Source organism: Labrus mixtus, chromosome 17 (genome assembly GCF_963584025.1).
Source record: "Labrus mixtus chromosome 17, fLabMix1.1, whole genome shotgun sequence".
Taxonomy (NCBI): domain Eukaryota; kingdom Metazoa; phylum Chordata; class Actinopteri; order Labriformes; family Labridae; genus Labrus; species Labrus mixtus.
Window position 1 is genome coordinate 6,554,617 of NC_083628.1, and position 13,302 is coordinate 6,567,918.

The 13,302-nt window shown below is 40.3% G+C and overlaps 1 protein-coding gene across 7 annotated transcripts in view; it reads left to right on the forward strand.

Moving 5' to 3' along the window:
* The first annotated feature begins 875 nt into the window (after positions 1-875).
* Positions 876-13,302, forward strand: part of mapk10 (mitogen-activated protein kinase 10) — a 42,018-nt gene continuing 29,591 nt past the window's right edge. For all 7 annotated transcript variants that reach the window (XM_061061070.1, XM_061061071.1, XM_061061072.1 and 4 more), the window contains exon 1: positions 876-1,201. Coding sequence is in view for 5 of the 7 variants with exons in the window: in XM_061061072.1 (XP_060917055.1) it covers positions 1,199-1,201 (3 nt within the window). In the remaining 2 variants the exon portion in view is untranslated. The remainder of the gene's footprint in view (positions 1,202-13,302) is intronic.

Genomic DNA, 13,302 nt, shown 5'->3' on the forward strand with positions numbered 1-13,302 from the left:
ACGAATAGAAACAAACAGTACAGATACTGCGGACAATACATGAACAATTAATGAGTGCAGGTGTAAGTGTGGAGAAGGTGTCGTTTGTATGTATTTTTGAAATACGAGGTAGATGGTAAAGTTCTGATGTGATGGGGAATGTCATTCCAAATTTTGGTGTATGTGTAAAAGAAGGACTTCCGACCATAGTTGTTTTTGTGTGCAGGGACTGGGATGGGCGCCCGTGAGACTGACCTAGTGAGGCGCACTTGTCTCATATTATGTGTCGGTAGAAGTGCAGCAAGTGTTGGCGAAGTGCTGTTTTTAATCTGAAAATAGTATGTTGTTTGCAATGTTGACTTAACAATACTCAGAAAACAAAAAAATAACACTTTTTTTTTTTAAATGTCACACTTGGCCTCCCCCCTAAAATGTGACCCGGATTAAAAAAAAAATGTCACAATTGTTTTCATTGTGATTAAATTACGTGTTCTCTCTTGAATTCAAAATGCATTTCCTTATTTTTTCCTCCCCACACCGTTTTGGAAATACCATTTGTAATTATGTTATTTTTTTATCTTTTTATTTTGAGTGGCTTAACTGGTCCTATAAGAGCTTTGGCATGTGAATTTTTTTTTAAAAATAAAGACAACAACAGCCGTCTCCATCTTCTCATTGAGTCTCATGATCGCACCGACGGGACGGTAGCCTACAGGAGGGGATCAGAGAGATGCTCCCACCCCCCCCCCCCCCCCCATCCAGAGACACAGCCTCCATGTGATCTCTCTCTCTCTGCTCGGGCCTTGACGTCACAAGTGCTCCTGTGCAGTCGCTATGGCAACATATTTCCCTATACCCCCTCTTCTTCTTCTTCTTCCCTCCCTCCCTCCCTCCCTCTCTCTCTCTCTCTCTCTCTCTCTCTGCTCTGGTAGGTCCATAATGGTACAGCCAGCATCTTGCAGCACAATGGTTGTAAGGTGGTGTTGAGTTGGAGGAAGAGTGATTCAGCATCAGCAGACCTCGTCTACGTCCATCTCTGCTGCTTTTTTTTCCTTTCCTCATCGCCGTTTTTGCCTCGTCTTGTCCCTTTTTGCTCATTCGCCATCTTTGTATTTCACGTCTAAATGAGGCTTTCGGCTCTGCTCAGCGCAATGTTTGTCGTCGGGATGTTTTGAAAAAGGACTGTCACCGGACTGGGATCGTCATCAGCTGGCACGGAATGGTAGGCTATAAGGGCCGGGCTGGGTTTGTTTTAAATGTGGGTGCGATGCTGCCTGGAGGGTGGAGTGATGAATATTGATTGGAAGCGAAGGTTAATGAAGTCCACTAGCGATGCCTTGGTGGGAAAAGGACAGCGACTTAAAAAAAAATAAAAAAAATAAAATAACCAACCCCATCGTGATGCATTCACGGCCGCGGATGTTGTTTTTACAACAACTGGCATCTTTGTGCGGGGATTTCATTATGGCGTTAATCTTGACCTGACTCAATGTGCATCTCCATCCATACACACATCCTGCAAATCACCGGCTTCAATAACACATCTTAATTATTGACAATAATACCATACCAAAAACGGCTACAATCCAGTCTTGTTAATCAATATTTAGACTTTTCAAAAACATTTAATCACGCAATTACTTCTGTGAAACACAGATTTCTAGCGAGTTTAAGAGGGGATGAACACTTCACTGTTGTATAGCACGCAATGCATTTTTGATTAGAGGTGCCACAGTGCTGCAAATGGATGATGCTCCTCTGAACACAAGCCTTGCATGGGCCACACAGCTACTGTAGGCCTGCATGCAGAGTTTGTCCATCCTCCCCCTCAGAAGTAAGCTGCGCACCTTGTGCATTATGCAGACCGTCGCTACTTCACTGAGGGGATGGGACCACCCTCAGATCCATCCGAAGTGCTTTGGAAAGCAGAAATTCTGAGACGGAACAGGCTGAAGCACTGCTATTCTCTGTAGATTAATTTGGGAGTTTTTCTATATAGGGAGGTTTTGTGTGTGTTTGTGCTGTATATTGATGTTCCTGGAGGGACTCTGTAATGCAGAGGGGACGGGATGTTATTCACCTTAGGCTTCATTCTGTGCAGGACGTATGGGGTTTAAAGGAAATCAAGCTACATAGGAGGGTTATTTATCTAAATCTGCTTTGTTTATGGGAATCTTCTGCACTTGAATTTATTGGCAAATTAAGAGGACAGAGATGATAGAGCAGCGCCAATTATACTCTCAGATTTCACATTCTTCCACCTACCCTTTCCAGCGCACTGCATGCCCACAGTCCTGGACTAATTACTGGTGTGCAGTGCTGTGGAGTGAGTGAAGGTTTAAAGGTGTCACAACAAACTCCCCATGTTCAGGAGAAAAGAGAGAGAGAGGTTTTAGCGCTGTGACCTTGGCTGCTGAATAATTCAGGAGCAGGCTTCCATGCCTGTGAAAGTGCTGCAGGGAGCACGCTTAACAATTAAACAAAGCTTTTTATGGTGATTCTGCAGCGGCTGGAGAGACTGACATCTCTCTTCTAAGAGTGACATGGGTTAATCTCACGTCTCATTATCATCTTCACTTTGTGGAAAAGGATATTTCCAGAAAAAATCCTTAGGAATTCTGTTAAATTTCTAACACAGCTTCAGTTTATAACCCCATCTGTTTTATTTGAGGTAGTGGACACTGCAGGATACTCACTGATATTGATTTTGAGGTAGACTGCTTGTTTGTCCGGTGGAAAATCATCAATGGAAACAGCCGACAGCAGACAAATGTTATCTTGCTATAGATGATGCTCGCATTTTAATTCCATTTTGTTTTCAGACTTTGCAGCATCAGTGTACTAATCCTTTGTTATGCAACAAACTAAGGCAGTGTAGATGAGATCATGATGGGATTGCAGGCTAAATTAATCAACTAAGTAATGACATGTGTTTAAATGTGTGATCATTTTCATTATCTGCTGATCTTTTATTTGGTCTGTAACGTGTCACAAATAAGGCTCATACATATTTGACAGTTTCCAACAGTGCATGTTAAAATGTATTTTGTCCAACCAACAGTAGAAAGGCAAATATATGTATTTCTAGAAAATGTCAGGCACTCTTTCTCTGAAATTTTCCTGACTTTCTTATTCTCACAGGTAACTCACAGCAAGAGACTGATCCCTATCTGAAAAAAAGGGGGGCGGGGGAGGGGGGGGGGGGGGGTCTCTGCAGGTAGTACATGATGTGGTGGGCGAAGCGACAGACTTCAACACTATTATGACAATATTTGTCTTTATACCCAAGTATTTCATGTAGCTCGACATATATGTGGCATCAACAAAATAGTGGAGAAGAACAATCTCGCAAACACATATTGAAGCAGTTTCATTACCAGCACGACGGCGATCGCACCTGATGCACGCACTCAGTCTGGTCGTGGGATAGTCATAGGATATAAATCATCTGCCCCTCCCACTGGCTCATGGTCAATTTTCCTCAATATTTTCCACTTTGTTTTCACATCAGCTGCTCACGCCAAGTCCACAATTTCAGGTTTGGGGCGGAATCAAAATTCAGCTGTTTGTGTTCAGACTCGCAGCTTTTCAGCAGTTGTGTGCATGTGTGAAAGTGTCCTAAGAGAAAAGCAGCAAACTTAGCTGCTGACATTATAACTTTCAATTGGATATCAATTGAAATGGAAGATATTAAATGTAAATTAAATAAGAAAATGACTGGAAAGACATAATGGAATTAATTAAAGGTAAATGGTTTACTGGAGAGTAGATAAACATAAAAGCCAGGAAGGGTCTTTAATGTACAGTGTGGTTCTGCTTAGAAGGCCAGCATCTCTTTAAACCGTATCTTAAATGATCTTAATGAATTATTGAATCATAAACAATAATTATAGCCTACTACAAACTATCCTGGAAATATAAACCCGCCAGAGTAAAGGAGCAAACCAAACACCATCCAGGTTCACAGTATTGCTCAGCTTGCGTGCAGGTTGATAGAGGCTTAATGTGAACATTTCAGGACTTTTTCCAATCCCGATTCTCGCTGACCATCAATTACTTAAATGTCCCCATCAGTCTTTTGGTGTCCATTGTGCCAAAGTTCCTATTATGATTGTGTGGAAGGTCAAAGTTGTCATTAGAAGTGGATGGATGAGGAACACTGGCATAGTCTATCATCACCAAACGACCCTGTCTGGCTGTTGTTACTTGCTGTGTAATACCAAGGACTTAATTCTCCATGCGGTTATCAGCTCAAATATTAAAAGAGGCAGAGTCAATAAATTCAGTTTAGTCACGTTATGTAATTAAGCAAAGATCTAAAAAAAACAAGAAATATAAATAATTTGAGAAAGTAAATGTTTAACAAGATAAGTAGGTCACCCTGCAACACGTTTGTGAAGGTTTACTTGTTTGTGTGTAGAATAATTAAGCCTGGACAAGTAACTGAAGGAAGGACTAAAAACTTACAAAGCATGATTGGCTCGTGTGTTTGCATGAGCAGGCGTCGATTTCTCATATCACTTATATAGTATTTGGCTTATATGAGTATGCCTTAAGCAGTGGCTTACGGTGTTGAAAAATGAAGCAAATGCAGAAGTGCAAAAACATGGAGTTCAATGATTGTCCACTTGAGGCTGTCTCCTAAAGCCAAGGAATCCCCATTAGAGCCGGTATAAAAAATGGCACATTTAAAGTAGAAATAAACATGTTTACATTGCTGTGCTTAGCCCTGTATGCAGAAGCCTACATAAGTAGCCTGAAGTGCGCCTCCTCAAGAATATACCGATGCTTTGAAACAACGCAGACTGCAAGCCCTGTGATTGGTCTACATTTTCCTCTCCAGGATTGCACCGCATGTAAAACATCGGGATACAGAGTCTAATTATGACAAGAAGATAAACACATGTTCTTAGTTTCAAGAACCTCTTTATATTAACAAAGGCTAACAATTAGCCTGAGCTAACAATGTTATTAAAATGTAAATCCTGTCTATTCTATTCCAATGCGGTACATTTCATCTCCTCCAGTGTCTCCTCTCTTTTCTTCTTTGTAATAATTGCAGTACAATGAACTGTTGCTCAGTATTTCTCAGTTCCTACTCCAACATAATACACTCGGTTTAAGTCGCTATGGTTTCCTGTACACAACAAATATAGAATGTGGCAGAACATGAAGCTGTCCATATAACTTGATTAGAAATCACATTGCCAACTAGCGTTTGTAGGTGAAGTAATGCAGAGCTACGCAGACACCAACACACAAGTATGCAGTGTTCATGGCGGTGTATGCCACTACGACGTAGCTACTGCAAGGATTCGATGCCGAAATATTAACTTAAGATGTATGCACACATTTGCATAAATTTGGCCGTGGTTGTGTTGACTGACAGGTGTAGATGTTTGCCAAGAGGCTTAAGGCCGTCTCACCTCTTGACTCTTTGTCTGTTACTCAACTGATCTAAAGTAAGGTTGTGATCAAAATGGCAACCCCAATTGTGGCTTCAAAACGCCTCTTCAAAAAGCAATTGGTGATGTCACTGAGACTACGTCCATGTGTTACACAGTCTACAGTATAACCATACTGATATGTTTACCAGGGGAAAAAAGTGATTATATGTTTTCATTAAGCTTTATTTTTCCTAAACAGTTATAGCTGGTTGGATTAAATTACACATCATTATTATTGCTGTGAAGGACAATAACTAAATAACTATATAAATATTCAGATCTAAACTAAAAGTTTCTGTTGAAACTTAATAATACCTTTTTCAGTAATAAAACAATATTTTTCTGCGAGGGGTTGTCCCCACATACTGATAAGTAAAATTTAATTCTCGCTGTATAAAAGTCGTTTTCCCCTGGCTGCGGTAAACAGAAATGTCCCTACAGACTTAGATGGAGTTACATAATTAGATTTGATCAGACAAATATGCCGTTTTATTTGCTTTCTGCAGATAGCTGAGTGCAAGACTTTAACCTGTGTTAGACTCGTTCCCAATCTTCTAGCAATGGCAGCAATTCTGTGAAGATAATTACAAACCAGTATGGGTCAGGCATTGAAGGAACTCGACCATCAAAAGATATTAAATTCAGATTTAGTACAATTCGGAAAAATGAATTTGATGACACATTTTTTACGACATTGTACCTGCATCAAAGATTGATGCTAAAGTGTTGTCGCTCATACATCAGATAACAGGTGTGGTGAAATCCATTGAGAGATTCGGTATACTTCTGCAGCAGTTGTCTATTTTGGAAAGCATAATCTACTGTAACCATGGCATCAGAATAGCTCTGTGGTCATGTGAAATAAAATATATTCATCTTATTATGTTTTACAGGTGACTATTCAGGAGGTTGTTGTACTGCAGGCAAAGTGATTTGAAAAGCATGCTCCACCTCTACCGAGTGTGTTTCAGGTTCTGTAAGAAAAGCTGTAAATTACATGATGGTGCTCATGCACCTGCTCAAGCTGTACATGTTGCTACCATACGGCTGATCAGAAAACTGCAGCGTAATCAGATTTTCAGCAAACATGTCTGTTGTTTACTTCAAGAAAATTGAGGGATGTGAGGATGACAACAGGGAAGAACCAGCGGATAAGTGTATTTTTCAGCTCTAAAAAAACAAATCAATAGATGTCAGCGAACATTTGGATTCTCACAGGCTGCAGATGAGCTCAGGAGTCCGCGCTGACTTGTTTTCCTGGCTGGGTCTGCAGTTTGAAGTGCTTCCCTTCCCCTCCCCTGAGTCCGTATGGGAGGCTGTGCTGCGTTTGGCTCAGGAAAGGCAAAGCAAGGCAGCGTACTGCAGGAGAGGCTAGGGCTGCTGAACCAAGCAGCACTCACAATGGAGCTCAGAGGGAGGGGGAGGGGAGAGACGGTTGCAGGGAGGCTTGGAGCCTGGGAATGGTAGGAGCGAGGGAGGGACAAAAGAGACAGAGAGAGGCAGGAAGAGGAGAGCACAGGCTCTCAGCAGTGTTGATGATGGAGGGGAGAATGAAGAATTATAGATGATGCTGTGGCGTGCATTATTTGACATTTACCAAATGTGTGTAAGCCTGAAAGCATGACAAAGGGAAGACGAATGGTGGGAGGAGAGGAAGCATAGATGGATACGACAGGACACAATAACACTGGTGTGTAGTGGGTATTTACACTGGCACTACTGTGTTTTATAAGAAGCCTAGCAGTCAATCAACCTCTTAAATGCAGACATAAAATCTTGTTTATAACTGAACTCAAACCCTGTGTGGCTTTAGGTGTACAATGCAGTGACTGACTGAAACACATAGTGCTGGCATGTCTCCTAGAGTTGTTCTGAGACAGAAACCAGTATTAGAAATGCCTAATGCCTAAAAAGCTGCATCGCATAGGCCTATCGTCCATCTAATCCACCTTCCTGAAACGACATTTTATTAACCCCACAAAAAAAGATACATTTCTTATTCTTGAAACAGTAGCTTACACAACAATATTATTTATTATCCTCCAGCAACTACTGTTTAGGATCGGCAAAGAAGAATCATGTAACATTTTTTTAAATCACTGTTTTCCCATCAAACATTTTAAAGCTGTATATATTCATTTTAAGTCGAAAGATAAGATCATTAAGACACGTGAAAGCACTAAATGAAGCTGTTTCTTTAAAAAAGAGTCTTTAACATTCTTGGACACAGGATGTCGGAAGCTGCTAGCTGAGCTTCTGCCAACACTAGCTCAGCTAGTCTCTACAATCTGACCTTGTTCTTTGGTTAGGGTTTCCTTAAGCCTACTTAGCCTGGCAATACAACAATGAATGCTATCAAATCATGTTCAATGAGGATTGGTCTTGGCCTGGCTGAGGTTACAGTAGTTCTTGTAGCCTAAAACTGTTACATACTACAGATAGAACATCTTTTTTTTGCTTGTATTGGAGGGTACTTTGTATCAACCAATACTCAAATCTAGGACTCCATACAGGAATGAAAAGATAGTATCAGAACATCAGCATTGTCTCCCTCTGTTAACTGGACTACTCTGAGGAAGAAACAGTCTGTTAAATTTGTTAGCAAATCAGCTTATAATTGGACTCAAAGATGTACCTCATGATTTCATTTTTCAAAAAGCAGATGTACTTCTTACTAACAGTATTAGGCATACAATATTTCTCGGATAATTCACTACCAATGTTTCTATGAAATTCATCTCCAGTCGAATGCTTTTCGTTCCAGAGACATTTCCACTAGATATTGCCATGTCATGTACCCTGGCTGCACTTCTCCAACAAGTAATGAAATGGACTCTCAAGACACATGGGAAATATTCCATACCCTGTTCTTTAAAAACGATGTATGTAATACAGTATGTACATTTAAAACGTATAAATGGTAAGAAAAGCTCTACAACAGATCAGCCATTACATGTCTAACGCCTGGTCTCAGAAACCTTTCACTTTTTGCTGCATGAAGAAAAAGAATAATGAACCTCAGTATTACACCTTGGCACATTCCAGTCATATAACATGATGTCAAAGTGTTTCAGCTTGTCATACTTACAGTACCATGACTTTGCTGGCTTGCATACATAGCATTATTTTACAAAAAAAAATGTAAGATGTGGTTTGCATTTTATTGTGGGGTCTTTTGAGGTGGTGAATGTAACATTTGGGAGGAAATTAAGAAATATTAGTGAACTGTTCTTCCGTGCTTTTAACCAATAACCATCAGGTTGGACCTGTTTTATCACCAATGCATTGCTCTCCGTACACCTATTAATCATCACAGCGGCATTACAGGTGTAACTGCTGACTTTAATGTTAGCTTCAATCTTTTTAGGCCTTGCCAGTGAGCCAGCATGCACAGTGGAGCTTTATCACAGCACGTCCAGGAAAGCCACAGGTGGAGCAAATAACATTCCCTTGTTTTGTGCAACCTCACTCAGCGGTGTCTTACTGCATCACTTAAATTTCATAACTACACGTTTAATGTCTATCCTAAACACAGTTACAGCAGCCCCCCTGTGTCTGACAGACCTAAACATGTGTAGCCACATGTAGTTAATATAACCTGTTACATCTTTGTTCTACAAAACAAAATTATGTAAGTTGTGTTCTCCCTGATTATGCTGCGTTCATGTCCGTGTTCGGCCAGTTATTAGTAGCTGATGGGTGAAACTATTTATGTCAGCCTCCTAAATGCAATTCCCACTTGGAGTACCCAACTAAACATTTTTGAAAATTAATTGGTGATGTTTAACATAAAATATACATGCTGAAAGAGTCCATCCAGCTCAAACGTTGAAACTACTATGCACAGTGTGACCACTAATTTTAGATATAATCTCGCATTGGAAAGACGCATACACTGCCAGACATTTTTTTTTCAAACGTGTCGACAGCTGTGCACTTATTCAGGAGTAGCACCTTTCAAAGGACCAAGCCTTCGAAGCTTATGTAGACCGCTCAGGCCAAACTGGAATGAGAAAGTTTGCTTGACCAGCTCTTAAGCCTCAATAATTTGCTACTTGGCGGCACTCCTGTTGCCTAGCAACCTTGCAAGCCAGAACTAGCTAAATCTGTTATTTTAAAGGTAATTTGAAGTTTTAAGGCACCTTTCTTTTTTTTTTTTTTTTACTTTAGTATATAGCTAGTTACTCAACTGAGTTGAAACTGATAAGTTCAATTTGAAAGTGTATTTTTCTAAGTTATCACATGTTATTATTGCGGCTTGTAAGTCTGGCATCCTGTTGGAAATGGCGCATAATGAATCTCGGGATATGTCGGGCCACAAAGGATGCATTGGATGGACCTGTGGTGTTCCAGGAAAAGAAAAATGGGTTTGTTTTGCTGCATTTGAAGGAGCCTTGAAATAGGACAGTCGACGCACCACTGTGACACAATTGGTCTGGAAATGCTGCTGCACCCTTCAAAGGAGGCAGCCCCTGAACCGGGACACAGATGATGTTCCTCCAGCCATCTAATCAAAGTCTGATTTGGCTGCCAGTTGTGTGCAATAAACTAAAGGGTAAAACAGAAAACCCAAAGTCACCTAAAGTAGACTGACCTGGATTAATAGCTTCCGCTGTATGACTGCACCCTCCCCTCCCAGAGTCTGCAGAGTGATCACTGGTTTGCCCGAGGCATTGTTGTGCCCATGAGGGCGGATGTAACAGAATGCTCAGGATCTAAACACCAAGGACCAGTCACAACTGCAGAGCACACACACACACTCATACATGCATACACACACCAGCAGAGTTCAGCATCAGCAAGGCCAGCCCTGGAGATTAATGGTGTGCTGTATCAGTGAAATGCATTGGCCCATTCAGGATGATTAAAACAGCCTCTCTGTTTCGTCTTTTTTCTTTGTCTCAGTCTTGAGTTTCTTTCATTTTTCCCCTCACGACTGTCATCTCATAAGTGGAGCATCCTTTTGTAATTGTGCGGCTCATCTGTTTCTCTTTTTTGTACTGGGTCCAGACAAATGCTTACATTAAATCAAACCAGTTTTTCAAAGCTGCTGGTTTTCCTTTTAAAATCTTCTTCCCAACGCAGTATTTGTCCTTTTAAAAACCATCAGGTACATTCTTTTTGTGTATGTTATGATTCTGTATGTTGATTACCAAGCTGACGTAATGATTGGGTCACTCAGACACAGGCATACATCAATCATAATTTGCATCCAAACCCTGCACAGTAATGACATGTTGGTGTGGGCTTAATGGGAGGGTGCTCATGTGTCTCCACTGGTGTGGCGTGAAATTGCTTTGGCGCAGGCTCTGAGTTTTCTTTTAAAGGTTGAATTTGTAAGAGCACAGGCTGGCTGTTTTTCCACTTTTTAACACTATCAGACTTTAACAGTTACTCCCGGAATTGGCAATACAATACAATCTATACAACAAAGCGTCTAGATCTCCAGTCCGTCCTTCAGATGCTCCTTTTCTTCCTGGACTCTGATGCAACACTGAACAACTCTTCTCTCAAGAAAGTCCCAAGAGCAACACACAGGAGGGGAAACTTTATTAAAATTGCGATTTCTTATGCTTATATTATAGAATGGTTCTCTGATTTTCTCTTGAAGATTAATCAGCATGTCATCTTGTCCATTTTAAAATGACGCTGGATATTTTAAAAAAAAGTTATTGGGGAACATAAAACTTAATTCTGTGGTTTCAATTGTTTATCATGTACAATTCAAAACATAAAAACCAAACCTTATTTTACATGATTATGCAGAGTTCATTATAGTAAAATGTAATACATTGTCATTATTATATATTTGTGAGTGCTATGTACCTGTTTGTCTTCAACGGCTACAATTATTACCAGTCATCCTTTTCATAAAGGTTTTTTTTAATGCCTTTATTGGAGAGACTGGACGGTGGATAGTTTTGGAAATCGTGGAGAGAGAGTGGGGAAATGAAATGCAGGAAAGGAGCCATGGTTGGATTCGAACCAGGGCCGCCTGCTTTCGAGTACTTCCACCCCTGTACATGTGGGCGCCCACAATAACCACTAGGCTACTGGCGCTCCCTTAGTCATTGTGATATTATCCATACAGTATTTGATTTGTGTATTTCTATTCTGCTATTATTATTGTAGTTGCAGCCATAAGTCTGTATATTCTGTTGTACTGCTGTTGCTGTGTTGGTCTGTCTCTAACCATCTTTCTCTATTTCACCTGATCTGCCCACACAGCGGTTGCAAACAGTTTTTCACTGATTTGTTCACTTCTGCTCTAGGTTGCTACCTGGTCAATGGAGATTTTTTTCTTGCCACTGCTTGCAGTGTTTGCTCATACAGACGGTTAATGTTGGGTCTCTCTAAATAATATTACAAAGAGAATGATCCATAGCTGCTTTCATTTATTTTAATATAATATGCCTGTAACTCTCAAATCTCTTTTATTTGTATTTAGAATAAGCTGTGGTAGAAAAGGGAACTTCAAGCTGCCTATCTTTTGTTAGTCCTACCTCTCAATCCCCTGACATCGGCTTACTGATGACACACATTGTAGGATGAGTGATATATGGGCATTTTAAAGATGGTGCTGAGTGTAGTCTTAGCTGCAACCAACAGCATTTCAACCACAACCTCTCTCAGCACAATCTGGCCAAAAGGTTGAACAAACACAATCACATAATCTGCTTTTTCACTCGCTGTCTGCCTCACAAGGGGAATGATTGCTTGAGAGGGCTTTGAGTTGTTGTTTTCATCACATTTTCATTGTTAACTGCTGTTAACTACACAAATCAATGTGTCTGCCTTTTGTCATGACAGGAATGTACTGTCTAATTCGTAATTGTTGCAACATTTAAATTCCTGTGTATTTTTTTTTTTTTATGGCCTTCATTCAATTAGGACTTTGCATCCTTTATTTATCTTTAAAGCTCGACAGAGCTCTCTTATCTGAAATCATCAATCTGGGTTTCTAAGGGTTTTTAAGGTGAAGACCCAGTCCACTTAAGATGACTCATGTATGCACATCATGATTCTGTCTTTGCGTTTTTCTCTCTTAAGACTCATCATCTTGTTGAACCTGGTGTCAAATTCAAAGATCATCATGTTATAAAAAAGTGGAGAAAAACTGGTTGGAAAAATATAAAAGGCTTTTAATTCATTGGGCTGGAAACATTAAAATACACCAACGCGTATCGGCTTGCGCCTTCGTCAGGGTGCAGAGGTGCAGTATGTTGTTGCTTCTAAAGTATCATCATGTGTTTGTATTTGGAAAAACAGTGAAACAATCTAAATCTAATAAGTTATCTGGTAATATATAGATATTAGATCTGCTACAGATATTTGCACACACTGTCTAAATTCATTCAAAACAATGAGGCAGGTGTTTATTGAATGAATACAGTCTATACCGCTGGAAGAGTGAGAGGTTTAATATCTTATGTACACTGATGGTTAAACATAGAAGCGAACACACATATTATTAGGTAGCTGTTGGGGCTTGTTCAGTGTTGATCTGTTAGATGAATAGCAAATATTGCACTGGTTGATGCTGTGGAAGTCCTGTTAATCATGTCAAACATACAGGTGTGATGTGAAATTGCAATGGCGGCTTGAGAGATGCAACTGATGTATTGATTGTGGACAAAGGTACTTCCTCAACCTAATCCTTATGACCGTAGCCTCATGTGTGCATCATTTTTTACTCGTTTATTACATCTCCTTATCTTCCCCTCTCGTCTTTTCCATTTCGCTCAGTGTTTCAAACACAGCGACCCCAACAGAAAGGTGCAGACAGCAGGAATACCAGCCCTCACTTTGTACTGTGTCACTGCATGCGTTTGAAGTAAAAGGTCGATCTAAACAGGCCAAAGCAGAAATCTCAAGC